The sequence below is a fragment of the Diadema setosum genome, chromosome 1 (assembly GCF_964275005.1).
Source record: "Diadema setosum chromosome 1, eeDiaSeto1, whole genome shotgun sequence".
In the NCBI taxonomy this organism is placed as follows: domain Eukaryota; kingdom Metazoa; phylum Echinodermata; class Echinoidea; order Diadematoida; family Diadematidae; genus Diadema; species Diadema setosum.
In genome coordinates this window covers 51,108,927-51,127,218 of record NC_092685.1, presented here as the reverse complement: position 1 = coordinate 51,127,218, position 18,292 = coordinate 51,108,927, and the positions used below count along the sequence as shown (strand labels likewise).

At 38.5% G+C, this 18,292-nt stretch overlaps 1 protein-coding gene across 1 annotated transcript in view; it reads left to right on the top strand.

Annotated features, from left to right (window-relative positions):
- Nucleotides 1–16,583: 16,583 nt before the first annotated feature.
- LOC140231965 (complement factor B-like) overlaps nt 16,584–18,292 on the top strand; it is a 56,602-nt gene continuing 54,893 nt past the window's right edge. The window contains exon 1 of the mRNA XM_072312118.1: nt 16,584–16,644. Within this exon, the coding sequence (XP_072168219.1) occupies nt 16,584–16,644 (61 nt within the window). The remainder of the gene's footprint in view (nt 16,645–18,292) is intronic.

The following is an 18,292-nucleotide window of genomic DNA, read 5'->3' as shown; positions in this document are numbered from 1 at the left end:
TACATGTAATGAGATGAGGATAGCAGCAACATATAGATCGAGAGAGGGCGAACTTGCGGGAGAAGCCAATGAGAAGGGGTAAAACAAAATGGAGCAGAGAGGGGAAAAATCAAAAAGAGCTCGGATAAATCATTCAAATTGATTACAGAAAAAAAAATACCATCAACAGCAGCAACGAGCTGCACATACGAAGTACACATACGAAGTGCCACATGAAAGCCTATCTCCCAAGATGACGTATCATCGCAGTGCAGTTACTCAAGTAGGGCATACAGTGTAAATAAATGTAGAGTGGATTATAAAATACATACACCTCCATACTCATTCTGTCATTGAATATCAAACAATGATGTTGATAATATAAAATAGTGTTGTATGATATTTGTTCCATCATGTTTTACAATGTTGGCAAAAATGATGTCTCTGTTATGTCTTATATGTTATGTGAATGTTTTTTTATGTAATTGCATAGAATATTTTTGTATAATGCATGTGGACAAAACAATATCCATGATAGGACAATGCATGATATGAAATGAATTGAAGTATGACAAAAAAAGGTACATCAAAGACATGCGACAATATCATGCAGTTTAAATAGTAACCAATTAAATTCTGGGAGAACTTTGCTGCCGAAATTAACATTTCATTCCACTACATACAATCTTATTTTAGAGAATGATTGCAAGAGTGAACTGTTTTACTTTCATTAGCATCGCACAATTTTTGACAATGATCGAGCCCCCACCCTCCACAAAAAAAAAAGAAAAGAAAAATAAACTCGATCGTACGTATAGGCTTTTGAAGTATTTATAAATTTATAGGCCCTAGCTACTAGCTACTCCAGGATCAGCTGAAATGATTTTTCCCCCTTCTAAATGTGTTGCTTACTTAAGAATCCGTTGTGAACTTAGTAATGTTATGCATTTTGAATATTGTCTAACCAAAGCAAGTAGACTTACATTATAAGTGAAAGAAAAAAAAAAGATAGAATGTTGGTGTAAATTAAATGCACTATTTGTAAGGGACAGTTTTGTAGGGGTAAGCTTGGGCACCTCTATTTATAGAGGAGTTGCCTTTGAATGTTTATCCTTATGACTAGGCCTATAGATATTGAAGAGAAATGTCTCTTCTTTCAATTCAATTGAATTACATGAAAATAAAAGTGTCTTAGTTGCTACTAAAACAAGTTTTTAAAGGCATGAACCATGGAACAATGGAACAGTTAGTGTATATCGATTTATTATTATATTATGCTACATAATAATTTTCTATAATATTGCCGTGGGAGCGGGATAACTTTGAACACTCCCCAGGGTTGTCTGTCAGGAGTATGAAACCTTCTGTATACTCTGATGATTATTACAGAAAAATGTTCATCCATCATTTCCATGACATTTCAAGAAAATAAAAATGCTAAAGCCCTTCGCTATGTATGGCCGGAACATTTTATTTTATTATCATTATTATTATTATTATTTAGAGGCATGTATGCTATGCCCTAGAGCAACTGTATTCGCATTGATATAATGTTTTGCCAGGGGCCAAGTGGATGGGATATATTGGGGCAAATGTGCGTCTTTTCAACTACTATGTAAATATTGCAGAACAATGTCCCCTTTATCAATATACATGTAATCACATTTCATGAAAATCAAAGTGTTTATAACATACGGCCAGAACAGCTTTTCAAAGACATGCACCCGCGTAGAACAAAATTAAGACCTAACGTATTCCTGTTTAGTATTCTATGCTACACGTGTTTTTTATATTGCGAGGGGGTGGGGATTTGGGTACCTTCGGGCACGTCCCAAGCACAGCCATATAAGCCTAGTGTTGCCTTGGAATCCACTGTCAATTCAATTCAATTCAATTCAATTTCGGTTTTATCGCAAATCAAAAGAAAGCATAAGACTAAATTCGCAGACAAATAGTGCCATGCATGCTTACAGAGTAAAGGTACATGTATGATTACAGAACATTCACAGTTAAAGAAAAAATAAAAATGTAAAAAACCTATTAAAATATTCTGTCATACCAATATCATATTCCTTACAATCCTATAATCACCAGATCACACATTGCACTTACAGAACGTTAAAACTGGATACACATGTGGTGATATTAATGTAGACATACATATAAATGCAGACATTAAAAAAAAAAGACAATATACATGCACTATAGAGTAGAATAAATTTCCACATACAGCATGACGAATAAAAAAAAACAACATTAAATACGCGGATTTATAGTTTCTATAGTCTTTTTACTATCATTTTCATTTCTTTTAGCAATATCATTATCATTATTATTATTGCATGTAGTTATATTATACTTTGATATGTTTGATAACTTTATTTCTTGGTTGACTCTCACTTTCATTTTGTTGCCTCCTCTTGGTACTCCTTATTAAGGCTCGCTGCTTGCTCAGCTCCCCTCCCCCCCCCCCCCCCATGCTGTTGCTATTTCACTCTTTTCCTTCCTTTATCCCTCTGTTGTTCCTTATCTTGTTTGATGTCGCCTCCCTATTCATCCTTATCCTTCTAAGGTTGCCCCCATGGTCCTCGGAATCATCACTGACCCTCATCTGCCTTTTGTCTGTCCACCCCCCTGCCCTAATCCCCCTCCCTTTACCTGTTGGGCTCCTTGCCCATGACCCCTGCCCTCGCCTTTTGCTTTCTTTGTTGTTTTCTTTGCTCTTTGTCCCTAGCCTGTCCCTGACTGTTCTTGTTGTGTGAAGTCCTTATATGTCATGTATGTGATTGCTTTCCCTGCCTGTTCACCACTTTGCCTCTGACGAAGATTCTGCTAGGATCTAAAGCTCAGGCCCCTTTTGACTCCATTTTACTCCATTGGCTTGCCACTGGATAAGCAGTTTTCAGCAGCTTTGTTTTGCTAAGATTTATAGTACCATACATGAAAAAAAAAAAGGTTATAGAACGTTATAAAACGTACAACTGTTCATATCCTCCTAAAACACGAACAAATATTCTACTAAACTAATATCACATCACCTTACAGCACTATTATATCATTACTACCATATTACTGTTGCACTGCACTCCCGAAAGAAGCTAAAACATATGGTGATATACAGTTTGGACATACAATGTAAATAAACTGTAATCATACACGCACAACAGTGAGAAACAGGAAAGTTAAGCTTCCATGTGTGTCTATCATATAAAAACTATCAAATATGAAATCATTTATTAGTGGAAAAGAGAGCAAAGAAAATGGGATTCCATCGGGATTCGAACCAGAGACCTCTGGATTGCTATTAGCCCGGTGCTCTACCGACTGAGCTATAGAAAGCCCTAGTTCAGTGTTCGTCCCAGGAACCCTTAATTCTCAATGCCCGAATGGTCAGAAGCTATAGCAGTGTGTAGGTGTGTGACACACACGTACACACTTGAACCTGGCATAAACCCGAAAGATAATTTAACTTGGGGATAAATGCGAGGGATCACAAATGATGCATCTTTTTGAGTATGTAACAAACGCAAACAGAAAAAATGACGGGAAATGAATATTATTTATTAGTGGAAAAGTGAGCAAAGAAAATGGGGTTCCATCGGGATTCGAACCCGAGCTATAGCTATAGAAAGCCCCAGTTCAGTGTACGTCCCAGAAACCCTAAATTCTCAATGTTAGAATGGTCAGAAGATATAGCAGTGTGTAGGTGTGTGACACACACGTACTTGTTGTTTAATCATGACTTTATTCAAGTTCAAGGAAGTGTTAGAATGACATGTATACAATAAGAAAATGAGCACCATTTTATATATATATATATATATATATATATATATATATATATATATATCCGTTTGGTATATATCCGTCGGGAATATGAAGTTTGTTGAGGATTGAAAAGTGCTCAATGCTGTAAAGCAGAGCATATTAGGCGTACCTGTGTTTTGGTGCCTTGTCTGCTACCGGCGGTTTCACGCTGTCGCGATCCTCAGGCAGACTGACAAAGTGGTGTGTTTCTGTGCTCATGTGGCGCGGTGGATCGGTTTGACGCTTGGATGATTTTTCTTTTCCGGTGTCTGCATTTGGATATGAGCTCGGACCTTTTATTGAGTGCGTTTTTGTTTCGGATGATGATGGCCTTCTCATCGAGGCAGAGGTTGCACAGGCCGCTCCTTCTTAGAGTTAAGTTTGACTTTTTTTGGATGTCCCATGTCAGTGTGAAGTTTACGCGTTTTTCTTTCAGGCTCCAGATGTATTTTGAGAGTTGGGTTTCGTTTTTGTATTTCTCATTCTTGATGGATTTAACATGATTCCTATATCTGTCTTTGAAGGTACCCCCGCCAGCCCGTAGTAGCACTTTTCCTCGTTGTCATGCTTGACGGTTGCCTTATACACAAGAGCCGTTTCCATGCATCTTCCTCTCAATGGGCATTGGTCTTTTTGGCGGCAGTTGCATTTGGGTTTGGGTTCGGTGTCACGTGACTTGGATTGTTTGATAACTCTTTGGTTGTGGGATTTTATGACTGCATCCATGTTTTTCATGCAGCTGTAGCTCACTTTTACCGTATTCTTATTGAATATTGGGTTCAGCTTGTGCCCTTTGGGAAAATGTTTGTTGATGAGCTTCAGGAATCTACCCCCCACGTTTGTCTTGGTCGCTGCATTATAAGGTGGGTTGAACCATGTGATATTCCTGCTCCTGTTTTTCCTTTTTCTTCTCTTTTCCTCTTCACTCGGTTTGTAGTGCTTGATGTTTTTCTCGTAGCCGCTTTTTTTCAGGGCTTCGTTGTACAGTGGCGCTGCGTTGTGGAATATGTCTTCGTTTGAAGACAATGTCGATATGCGTTTTTCAACGGCTAAGGGTATTTGTGTTAGTGTAGAGGGCGGGTGGTTGGAGTCCCTATTGACGTAGAGGGGGGTGTCGTTTGGTTTTCTGTACGATTGGAAGGTGCCAGTGTCTAGATTAAGTGTGACATCTAGGTAGTCCACTACCTTGAGGTTGGTTTGGACGGTGATGCGCAGACCTAGCTCATCAAAGACTTTAATGACTTTAATGAGGTCTTTATATATATACATTCTACACGTATATTATTGTAGAACCATTGTTTTCATCTGTAGATTCTCTTGCATTTCTGGAAAATAAAAGTGGCTTTGCTATACGGCCGGAACGACTCTTTAAAGGCATAAAGGCATCCATGGGCGTAAATCCCGGGGGGGATGGGGGGGATATATCCCCCCTGAAATGGAGGAGGGGGGGATGGCCTGTACAATCATCCCCCCCTGAATTTTGAAGAAAAAATAATGGAGGAAGTAGAAATGTAATTGTATCAATTTTGGCATATTGCATGACGTTTGTACGCCGGCCTTCAGACAGGTAACAGAGCTGAACAGTATTCTATCTTGTAGGAAATCGAATGCATAATTTTCTCAAGCGCTCGCTCGCTTCGCTCGCTCGCGGACATGGACATACACTGTAAGGTATGGCTCAGACGTTGACAACGTCAAATAGTGTAGGCCTAAATGTAAACATGCTAAGGCGAGAGTAACTTGGGACCATCTGCAAAATATGTACGAAAACAAACAAACAAACAATAACAAAACTATATTGCCATAATTGAACCCCCTCCATTTCCTGAATTTCATGAGGAACGACAGTGACTGATAATTCAGTCAAGATACATTTATGGGTATACCCAGGGAAGATCAGGGGCGTCGAAAATATCTCGGGGGGGGGGGGGGCAAAGGGCATTTGCCTCGGCCCTACGAAAGTGTTTAGGCAGGCAAATCATTTTTCCCCCAAGCAATTTCCGAGATGTGGACAAATTTCGAACTTTCTTAATGGAATTATTGTCCAAATACCGCCAGAACTATGCACCAAATCGTTGAATTGCAATCATAAACATGCAAAAGCTCCGCTATACTGGATCCCTTTCGATAAGAACACTGTTGAGATTGACGTATATTTCCCTAATTTGTCAAAGAGTGTGCATGAAGCATATCTTTCACTTAACAAAAGCTCCCTCATATGCAGAGGCGTCGATGGGGGGGGGGGGGGGGGATGGTTCCCCCATAAAAGTGGGACAAACCAAATCGCAAAAATATAGCTAAAAACGGCAGTTTTTGGGGTGTAATGTCAAAATTTTAAAGCTCGCTCGCTCCACTCGCTCGCATTTAAGCGCTAAGCCATTCCCCTGATGTTGCCAGTGATTGAAAGTAGTTGCGCCCGGTGCGCCCCCCCCCCCCCCTAATCTCCAAAGCAAAAAATATAGCTACAAATGGCAGTTTTGGGGACTGTAAGATGTCAAAATTTTTCAAGCTCGCTCGCTTCGCACACTCGCATTTAATCATTATGCCATTCTCATGATGTTGCTGCCAAAAATTGCCAGCAGTTCTCGCCCGGTGCTCCCCCTTAATTTCCAAAGCTAAAAATAAAGCTACAAACGGCAGTTTTGGGACTGTAATAAGTCGAAATTTTGAAGCTCGCTCGCTCCGCTCGCTCGGATTTAATCATTATGCCATTCTCCTGATGTTGCTGCCAGTAATTGCCAGCAGTTTTCGCCCGGTGTGCCTTCCCTTAATTTCCAAAGCGAAAAAATACAGCTACAAACGACATTTTCTGGGATTGCAAAATGTCAAAATTTTAAGGCTCGCTTGCTCCGCTCGCTCGCATTTAATCGCTATGGCATTCTCCTGTTGTTGCTGCCAGTGATTGACAGCAGTTGTGCCCGGTGCGTCCCCTTTAATTTCCAAAGCGAAAAATATAGCTACAAATGGCAGTTTTGGGGACTGTAAGATGTCAAAATTTTCAAGCTCGCTCGCTTCGCACACTCGCATTTAATCATTATGCCATTCTCATGATGTTGCTGCCAGTAATTGCCAGCAGTTTTCGCCCGTTGCTCCCCCCTTAATCTCCACAGCGAAAAACATAGCTAAAAACGGCAGTTTTGGGACTGTAAGATGTCAAAATTTTGAAGCTCGCTTCACTCACTCGCATTTAATCATTATGCCATTCTCCTGATGTTGCTGCCAGTGATTGACAGCAGTTGTGCCCGGTGCGTCCCCTTTAATTTCCAAAGCGAAAAATATAGCTACAAACGGCAGTTTTGGGACTGTAATAAGTCAAAATTTTGAAGCTCGCTCGCTTCGCTCGCTCGCATTTAATCATTATGCCATTCTCCTGATGTTGCTGCCAGTTATTGCCAGCAGTTTTCGCCCGGTGCTCCCCCCTTAATTTCCAAAGCGAAAAATATAGCTACAAACGGCAGTTTTGGGACTGTAATAAGTCAAAATTTTCAAGCTCGCTCGCTTCGCTCGCTCGCATTTAATCATTATGCCATTCTCCTGATGTTGCTGCCAGTAATTGCCAGCAGATTTCGCCCGGTGCTCCCCCTTAATTTCCAAAGCGAAAAAATACAGCCACAAACGACAGTTTGGGGGACTGTAAAATGTCAAAATTTTCAAGCTCACTCGCTTCGCTCGATCGCATTTAATCGTTATGCCATTCTCCTGATGTTGCTGCCAGTACGAACTGCCAGCAGTTGCGCCCTGTGCGCCCCCTTAATTTCCAAAGCGAAAAAATACAGCCCAAAACCGGGCAGTTTTTTTTTACTGTAAAATACTAAAATTTTCAAGCTCGCTCGCTTCGCTCGCTCGCATTTTATTGTTATGCCATTCTCTTGGTGTTGCTGTCAGTAATTGCCAGCAGTTTCACCCGGTGCCCCCCCCCCTTAATTTCCAAAGCTAAAAATAAAGCTACAAACGGCAGTTTTGGGACTGTAATAAGTCAAAATTTTGAAGCTCGCTCGCTCCGCTCAATCGCTCAATCATTATGCCATTCTCCTGATGTTGCTGCCAGTAATTGCCAGCAGTTTTCGCCCGGTGTGCCTCCCCTTAATTTCCAAAGCGAAAAAATGCAGCTACAAACGACATTTTCTGGGATTGCAAAATGTCAAAATTTTAAGGCTCGCTTGCTCCGCTCGCTCGCATTTAATCGCTATGGCATTCTCCTGATGTTGCTGCCAGTGATTGACAGCAGTTGTGCCCGGTGCGTCCCCTTTAATTTCCAAAGCGAAAAACATAACTACAAATTGCAGTTTTAGGGACTGTAAGATGTCAAAATTTTCAAGCTCGCTCGCTTCGCACACTCGCATTTAATCATTATGCCATTCTCATGATGTTGCTGCCAGTAATTGCCACCAGTTTTCGCCCGGTGCTCCCCCTTAATTTCCAAAGCTAAAAATAAAGCTACAAACGGCAGTTTTGGGACTGTAAAATGTCAAAATTTTCAAGCTCACTCGCTTCGCTCGCTCGCATTTAATCGTTATGCCATTCTCCTGATGTTGCTGCCAGTACGAACTGCCAGCAGTTGCGCCCTGTGCGCCCCCTTAATTTCCAAAGCGAAAAAATACAGCCCAAAACGGTAGTTTTTTTACTGTAAAATGTCAAAATTTTCAAGCTCGCTCGCTTCGCTCGCTCGCATTTAATTGTTATGCCATTCTCTTGATGTTGCTGTCAGTAATTGCCGGCAGTTTCACCCGGTGCCCCCCCCCCCCCACTTAATTTCCAAAGCGGACAAAATACAGTCACAAACTGCAGTTTTGGGACTGTAAAATATAAAAATTTTCAAGCTCGCTTGTAACAGTTTGTCAGAAATATATCACTCTCCTCCCACTTTATATTTCATGCAAAAGAGTGAGACATCCGATCCCTGTAAAGTGTGTGTGTGTGTATGTGTGTGTGTGTGTGTGGGGGGGGGGGGGGAGGTTACCAAGCTTCTCTCACCCCCCGTCCCCCTCAAGGCTGCTCCGGTTCGGTTATGGGCTTGTAATCGTGGTGATGGTGACTATCGCCGATCATCCCCCCCACTCCTCAGTATGGATTTACGCCGTTGGTACCAATGGATGTATTAACATGGGTAATGCTTGTTTTTATTGAAGTGGACGTGGGGTAACTCTGGGCAATGCCCACAGGCTTACTTTTGAATGTGTTACCCTTGTGACTATATCGCACAGCACTATCTCGTCTATCATTTCCATGACATTTGATGGAGATTAAAGTGTCTTTGCAAAAAGAAAAAAAAAAAGAGAGAAGAAGGCTTGAAATTAGGCCTCCCGAGCTGATGCTATACCTACTTGCATATTTGAGCACTATTTCCATTTTGATGGAAGATAGGTCCTACAAACTATCTATCTATCTATCAGAAATGTTGATCTATTAAAACATTGAATTACATAAAAGACTATAAAAATAACTCTAGTCAGCTTGATTTTACAGATTTATAGAAAATCTTTCACTCAAATTGCAATTTCTGGTAAATGAGCAGCCATTTTCTTTATGCAAATCAGCTGGTCAAGATCAGCGAACTTTGTTTGGGAAATATTTTTTTTTCCACTTCAGTATATTCATGTCTTTATTATTTTTTTTTAAAGTAAAGGAAACTGGTTTCCAACTTTTGCCTGTATAGGACCTTAAACAGAGAGCCTCCCCCCCCCCCCCCCGAAATCCCACTAGACTATCACAACTATATAATGTACCAGAAGAAACACACTCTGGGATTATTTTTCATCACTCAGCGTTTACATAATATTCAGGGGTTTTCCCTTCGTTTTGTAAACCATTGTTTAAATTTCCAAAACCCCTCTGGTACCTCGCTTCCTGCTTCCTCATTTTACTTCCGAAGCTCAAGTTGTTTGTTTCGACATCTAAATGCAAATTATACAATAATACATGATCTATAGCTTTGCAACATTCTTTTCTCTTTTTTTGGGGGGGGGGGTTGAGGGGTTTCTTGTTGGGGAAAAACGAATAGGTCGCCAAATGCAAAGATAACAATAAAAGCAGAACGCTCTGACAAATTGTTATAAAAAAGATAATGCTTCAAATAGATACACTGATGTCACTAAGAACCTAGATCTCTATAATCAATACTGGTCACACGTGGAATTATGCGTATTAGCTTCCAAAAATGTGTTGGGCTTCCATTGGCTTTCAACGATACTTTACAAGGAAAGGATAAGACAGTACGCCGATTTTGATGAAAAACAGGGACAAAAACATAACGCTTGTAACACAATTAACAGTAACATAAATCAACGGCAATAAACAGAAATATAGTAAGATGTTAGATGACAAAAATGCACAAAAGATTTTTTTTCTAATTCTTCCTTTCCAAATTATACTGTACTCATTAGAGGGCATCCGTAAAAAAAAAAAAAAAAATGTTTTGTTTAAATATTTACTTCTGCACGTTAACTCGTTCGTAATTCATGTCTACAAAAATTATGCGCTATCAAAACTGACTTTCAAAATTATTAATTGTAATAATGCATGATGTATTCCCTTCAGATTCCACATTTCAAATTCATTAATTTCAGTAAATTATTCTCAATTATATTTCTCATCATGTGGTGCAGTGTTTTTGCTGATATTGGGCTTAGCTAAGTTTGTTAGGTATTTTTTCTGCGATCTTTGTTCAATTTTCTTTCACAATCGCATGTTAAGAGTCATTGATTTTGATTATCTGTGCAACATTATTATTGTTGCAGGGATATATTTTGAATGTTTTTACACGCCATGTATACGTATATTGAATCGTATCATATAATACGAATACATGTATCCTTATAGAGTTGAGTTATGTTTTGAACATAAATTATAAATATGAGACAATTTGAAATATTATTCCAGATAATGTGGTTATGGTTCTCACATCCCTTTCCCCATTCCATATCATCATTTATTTTAATCTCAGAGTGTATTTTTCAATGCAATCTGGCGTTTTTACGTGCTTTTGATTTGTGAAATTATGTACTTTGGCTTTGGGGTGTTTTGTGCATCGAGAGAATTCCAGCTGGCACCGATTGCGGTATTTTATTGGTTAGATAATTTGAGTGGTTTTGTTATTGTTGTTGTTGAAACATATGGGGCATAGTCATACACGCGAGTACCCAAGTCATCGCCATAGAAATAGAGTCTACAAATACTCACGGATCGTAGCGATATTTAGCTTAAAATTAAAGTTTTGGCTACAGCCGAATGTCATGTTCAAGTTCAAGTTCAAGTTCAAGTTTTATTAAACCAATTCATTAAACATTTGACATTCGCTCATACTCGGTATAAAGTTGTTTAATTTTCGCGAATTTCGCTATGAATTTCGCTAAACCCTGCTGGACCGCGAAACTATCTAGCGAAGAAATACAGTTGTCACAAAGCCAGACGCGTCGATCGCTGCCAGAGGTAGCCGGCCGGCCGGCCGGCGCCGGCTGCCCTGGTGGTAAGCACTGGCTGGTGCTGGCACCCGTGTGTGGCACCCTCGCAGCAGGCACACACGCACGGCGCTTGCCGGCGCGGCCCGGCCGCGTTTTTTTTTTTTTTTTTTTTAAGACGGCACAGATTGGGGCATGGCGCGTGTTAAACCTATGGGAAAAACGTTGGGTTAGGGCTTTTGGTTATATTAGGGTTAGGGTTAGGGTTGGGGTTAGGGTTATGGTTTAGGGTCCCCAATCTGCGCCGTCTAAAAAAAACAACAAAAAAAAAAAAAAAAAAAACACGCCGGCCCGGCCTGGATGGCCCACAGTTATGGCGTCACCTTATGAGGGCGCACTTCCATGAGCAGTCGCTCGAATCGATGTTGGAAAACCAGAGATTTTTCTCCTGTGGAAAATGCACTGCCACAATACATCGTCCGGGGGGGGGGGGGGAGGGGAGTTCATGAAGTAGTTTGGTTACAAGCTGCTGAAATCCTTGCATCTGACTGGCTGAGAGCAAATTTGTCCGACAACTTTGTCGGACAAAGTGCTTCATGCAGCAGTTCAGTGTACGTGCGTGTGTGTGCGTTTATGTGCGTCTAAGTATTTGTGTGCATGAGTCAAGAGAGAGGTTGTTTTGGTTTTGTTTTTGGTGGGTTTTTGTTGTTGTTGTTGTTGTTGTTTTTTTTTTTTTGGTTTTTTGTTTGGTTTTTGCTTTACCCGTGCCTGTACCTGGATGAACGTCCGGATTCATGATCTAGGTGTCAGCCTCGGGTAGAGAAAGTCGCTTTGGTTTACTCTTGTACTACCTCTCACCCATTCAGATCACATCGCGCTCTTCCCGACTTTGGAGTATAGTCATCATTGATATCCATCGTTGATATCAGACGGACAATTTCATCGGAATTTCTGCTGAAATAAAGACTCAATTCTTCTGCTTCTTCTGATACTTCGGTAAGCGCGATCCTTATACCTTTGGAAGTTTTGCTCTCGCAAGTTACCAGTCGGTATACTGTGTTAGCAAATGTCTGGCGAATGTTCCTTTGTTAGATATCAAAAACGCACGGAGGGTATCTAATACCAATGTATTCATACATATATACAGATATTGATAACGAGATGTCATAATGTCAAATAACAGGCGTGATTATTCATTAAGCCATATAAATTTCTGGTTTCACATAATTTTTCCACAACGACACAGACTTCAGCAATATTATTCTCAACAAGACATATTTAGCACTTGTATAACATTGTTTGTACAATATTGTTATAAATGACAGGGAGTAATAGAGAGAAACTTGAAAAAAAAAAGAAAAAAATGTGGGGGCGCTGTGGCATAGTGGATAAGACTCCCGACTCCCGATCGGAAGACCCGAGTTCGAATCTCGCCCAGTGCTTACGTCCTTGGACAAGATGTTTTTACCCACTATGTCCCTCTCGACCCAGGTGTATAAATGGGTACCTGGCAATGCTAGGGTAATAATGATAGCAGGGCTCTCTGGTAGAGCAGTGGCAACACTGAAGAGGCTACCCTGAATAAATAAGACCTTATCATTATCATCATCATCAATTCCAAAGAGTGCTAAGTCACTTGATTGTAAGTGGTCTCCTGTGTGGATTAAGCTTTTTTTATATTGACGACCGGTTGATGTACGAAATATTTATTGTTGGTGACGGTCTGAAAGGGTTTGAATTTAAAATGAAAACAATAATTTATGATTGTGAATATTTATCGTCTTGAAATATCTGAGATTGAATCTGCCGAAAAGCACATGAAATATGAGGTGATTTTGATAATATCTTCAAAAATAATGATTTTTTTAACTGCTTAACGTAATGATTACACTGTCAAATTAAAAATACTTCATTATTCTCTTATGGTGCCTTTATTTTCTTTTTGAATTGCGTTTACTTGTTTTTGCATTCAAACTCTTCATGCATGATTTGAACCTTTTGTGTTACCTCAAAAGATTACTTATGCCCAGCTATAAACACAATTATATTTCAGTTTCTACATAAATAATGGAAGCATGTCCATAACCTGTCTCAGAGTTTGTTAATATCATTTCGTAGCATTTTTTCTAAATCTTTTCAAATGAAACGTTTCTCATCATTCGACATGAAAAGAGAAACTCGGTCAAAAGTGACCTAGTGTAAGAATAATACCCTTATGATTCATACACTTCAAGCAACTTCACAGCATTATTGTCAAACATACATTGTCATTGTCAGTAAAATCTAAACCTATCATTACCTTAAATTTCAAGTAATGGCTAGAATTCAGTTAGCAGATTTTATCCATTTAGACAACATATACTATTCTTACTCCTGTTTAACAATGTATTGATTTTTTTTTTCAAAGATGTTACATGGAATTACTTTTGCTCTTGAAATTTTTGTCGCACTCGTAGAAGGTCCGATGTCAGCCTAATGTAGCTCACTACATAGCAGTGCATGGTTTTATCGCAGAACGAATTAACTACAATCAGTTTATCATATTCGTAGAATGTATGTGAAATATCAGAACTCTATAAGCCCAGCAAGACAGCATCGCGTTACCATCACCACACAATCAGAATAAGACCTGCTTACAGAAATATCAGTGTTGTGGGATTTATTTTTTTTTGTGTGTGTGTGTTGTTTGCTTTAATTGAACGATAAATGTTTTTTGATCTGTGGTTTTGTTCCATCCCATCTATCGTGTCTTCCCTCGATTCAAGTTTGTTAATCGTTAATAGTGATAAAGGATAATATCTCTATAAATCTGTGAAGAAAAACAGATTTGGAATCTGATTGAGAAAGTACATTGTCAAGTTTCATCGAAATCTGGCCAGTGACCTATATAAACCGTCTGAAACCATGATTATCACAAAGAATCACTTGAAGGATTTTTACTATGCGGTAATGGTGTTCACGACATTTGGAAAGTTTTACGGAATCTCTTGGCAATTAAGAGAAGTGAACAAACTCCAAACTCATCATAATATAAGAAAGTGATCAACAATGCTATAATACACTCATAACAATGAGTGCCAAAGATGTGGAAATAACGTCATGTCCTCAGATGTACACTTTAATTTTACTGAAATAAACCACAGTTTGAACTGAAAGAACTATCTTTTGAACTGGTCAAAAATGAATAGCTCAATATTAATTGAAAAAAAAAATGTGAGCATTGATGGTTCAGCGATCACGGCAAACGTTACAAATTCCAACCGTTTTTTGTTTTTTTTTTTAAAGGGAAAAAATCTCTATCGTGTCTGTAACACCAATGTGACAAAGTGTCAATCACTGTCAATACTGGCAATTTTATCAACAACACTACAACAACCATGACAAGTATAGTTCATGGACAGTTTATACTTATACTCGAACGCAAACAAGTTGCCATCTTCCCGGTAGTCTGGTATAGGCCATCACATTCTGCAGCGTTTGATGTTATTCCTCACAGTAAGATCCTTTAAAAGATTATGGCATTATAAGTCGGAGTATAATTGGTTTCAAAAAAGATTATAGTGAAATCGGAGATCATTTTCTGTTTGGACATTAGAGATATTCCTTACTTAAACTAAACTCTTTCACGATATTGCCACTTCATGCAAACGATAAAGCGGTGTTCACTAATGAATTATAAAAGGGATATCATAAATGAGGAACCTGTAATAATGTACGATGATGCGATATTAGAAACTACTGGTAATGATGTTAAATACCTGGGAGTAATATTACCTTCACAATTAATGCGGAACGATCATATTTCGTCAACGTCTTGAACGTGGAAAGATACCTCGAGCAATGGAATATATTCGCCGTATCAAAAATGTGGATCAATTTGTGCTTTGCTCTTATATCTCCCCATATTGATTGGTGTCGTACAATGTATGGGTAAGCTGTTCAAAACCAACCGGAATAAAAAAAAAAATGCGCGATTAGTACTGGATGTTGATTGTTTTACACGCCAGTGATCTTTGCTATACCCACGACATTAAATCTTCATAACTGAAGAAAGAATCAAGTTACAATACTGCATTCTCACCTTTAAAACTCTTCATAAACTGGTATCAACCTATTTAGAACTTTTGATGACCTTTCTTTTTTTGCCAGTTACCTAACAATGAAGATATACTCTCAACGTAGCGCTTTATTTGTTGACACCTTATCCGAAAACCGAAATAAAAATAAATGCCCGTGTTGTCATACACAGTAAGTTCTCTTTTTGACAGACTCCCTACTGTAGTACATATAGCTGACTTCGTCATTTCATGTATGTAAAATGAGTTGTTTAAAATTTATTCACGTGATTTAAATTGCTTTCATGAATCCAAGACTGTCAGTCTTTTCACTTTTCACGAAATTTTCGGGTAATCCCAAAGATCGTTCAGTACTCACCTTCTTTTCATTTTCAGATGAATGAACCTTCGGGAGAATGAACCTTGTCATTTTCTGATTTTAATGAACTTTCGGAAAAGAGAACACTTTTTTCAATAATGCATGCAATAACATTCAAGCACTAAGCCGCAATTTACTCTCTCCATTTCTGGATTTTATTAGAAAAACACATAAAACCAAGGTATACGCATTCATACCAAAACATTATGACTTCTCCAAAAGTGGTGGTCCGATATCTATTTCTGGTGGCACCGGCCCTTATCACAAGGTCACCGGGCTATAAACGGCTAACGTCAAGTCTTGTATTTTGCAAATATAATTCTTTCAAAGCGAAAATGCTTCTCACAACAATGAAAGGTATGAAGACAAAATGAGGATCCAAAACTTTTGCTTCAAACGCCTCTATTTTTCGTACCAACATTTCGCTCTTTATCTTTAACTACCTTGTATTAAAAAAAAAGCATGATGATGACACTAGAGTAGGTCAGTCTTTGTTCTACATTTTTTCTTCTTCTCCTGCCTCCTCTTCCTCCTCTTCATCTATCTATATATATATTTTTTCTCATTACTAGCGACAGGAATCAATAATTTGTCGAATAAACATCAACATGTCACTTCGACAGGAAAGGAATGTTCATATACACAACACGTATTGAGTGGATAATCAAGGTATAAAGGAGAACAGTGCTCAGTATTACCCTATACACTCCGCAAACAATAGATTCAACGAGGTATCAGCGTTGTTTTCGCGTTGCAGACAAGCGACAATCATGACAATAGTGGCATCAGCTGCCTAGATATCGTATTTCTTGTTTTTGCTTACAAAATCACAACTTCGACCTCTGCAAATGAGACTACTTGGCTGTTTCTGTGACCATGATGGCATTTTTTTTAAACTAACAGATGACCCATTTACCTATTGTTTCATCAGCACCAGGACGAGAATCGCAGCTTCACCCTGTACATATGGGGACGTACGTGGCGCTCTTGCTAGTGCTCGCCGCACTGGCGTTGGGACAAGGTGTCGGTGAGTTTCCTCTACAAAAGTTACGATAGGTTTTCATTCATTATTTACTCGGACAGTTCAAGCTCATAGATTAATCTTTCCTTCCTTTTTTTGTGTGTGTACACACACACACACACACACACACAAATACCCACAAAGATATGACTCTTTACTCGATGAGAAACCTTACAGTTCGTTCACAAAAAAAAAAAAAAAAATGCTGATACCATCGAATCATTATTCATCAAACTTTACACTGAATCAGCTGTTCAATTTAATAAAGGGTTGCATATTTTTATATTTTCTTCCAACTCTTAGGGAAGTCTTAAATCAGAGATATTGGCCAAATTGAACAAACAAAAACAAAAACAAACATTCAGTAGACAATCAAAATTCAGTCAAAGAAGTTTTTCATCCTATCAGAATAGACTTTTCTCCAGTGCTTCTGTTGTTTTTGTTGTTGTTGTTACTGCTGCTGCTGATGTTGTTATTGTTGTTTGATAATATGAGGTTAAAGGGATGACATAGTTTTCCTTGAGATGGGGCTTTAAGCTTTGATTTTGTTTGTAAGATAGTGAGAAATCTCTTATGAAATATGAAAGAGCAAATCTAAAAGAAATTCAAAGTTTATTTGATGAAAAATCGGTCTTAGAGTATGTAGAATGGCTGAGATATCCAAAAACAAAGTGGTCCCAATAACAGGTGGGTCCACCTTTAAAGAAACCCTGTTTTTGATTTTGTTTTTTGATATCTCAGCCATTCTTGCAGAATTGTATGCTCATTGACATTTCATAAGTAGTTCAATTCTCATTATCTGACAAAAAAAAAAAATTAGTAAAAAACCGCAAATCTCAACCAAAAATATATATACCATCCCTTTAATGCCCACATCGCAAACATTATCATGATTCATGTCATAATCTAAAAGCGATCCCATCCTTGACATTATCCTCGGTAATCTTAAGCATTAGGAAAGATGACGTTGCATAGATACCGATAAATGACAATCTTTCTTGTATCTGGGACTTTGGGCATTGTGTCCAACACACTGAATTTGTATTCAAAGCATACAATGGTTATTTCCTAAATAGTGAATGTGGCAGAGTAGCACACTGAAAAAAGCGTGGTGAAACCGAGACACCGCAACACAAATGGGCCTATATGTCAAGTAGTTCTAACCGTAGTTCTGCCAAAATTCTGTCATTTATGCCGGTATCAATGCTCTAAAAAGCTTAAAGGTATTATTTACCATTTGCAGATGAAACAAAAACCCAGCTTCAGTGCTTCCAAATATTTCTAAAATGAGAGTTAGGGATAGAAACAACCAACGTAACAATGTTAATCAGTACAATCAATGTTACGTAATTGTACAAAAGGTGGACAAAAGTTATAATGAAATTGTTTCTAAAAATAGACAAAAATATGTGACTTATAAAAACACGCTTACTAATTTATTGCGTTTACAAAAGAGAAAATTTTATGTCAACCAGATAATGAAATATAAAAATGATATTAAGAATACTTGGAAAACAATAAAAGATGTTATGAATACATCTTTGTTTTGTTTGTTTTTTATTGTTCCATATTCCACATTTCAAGAAATACATAAAACATAAACATCACAATACAAAAGCCTGGATGAATTGTCAAGTACAGCTTATAAGACAAT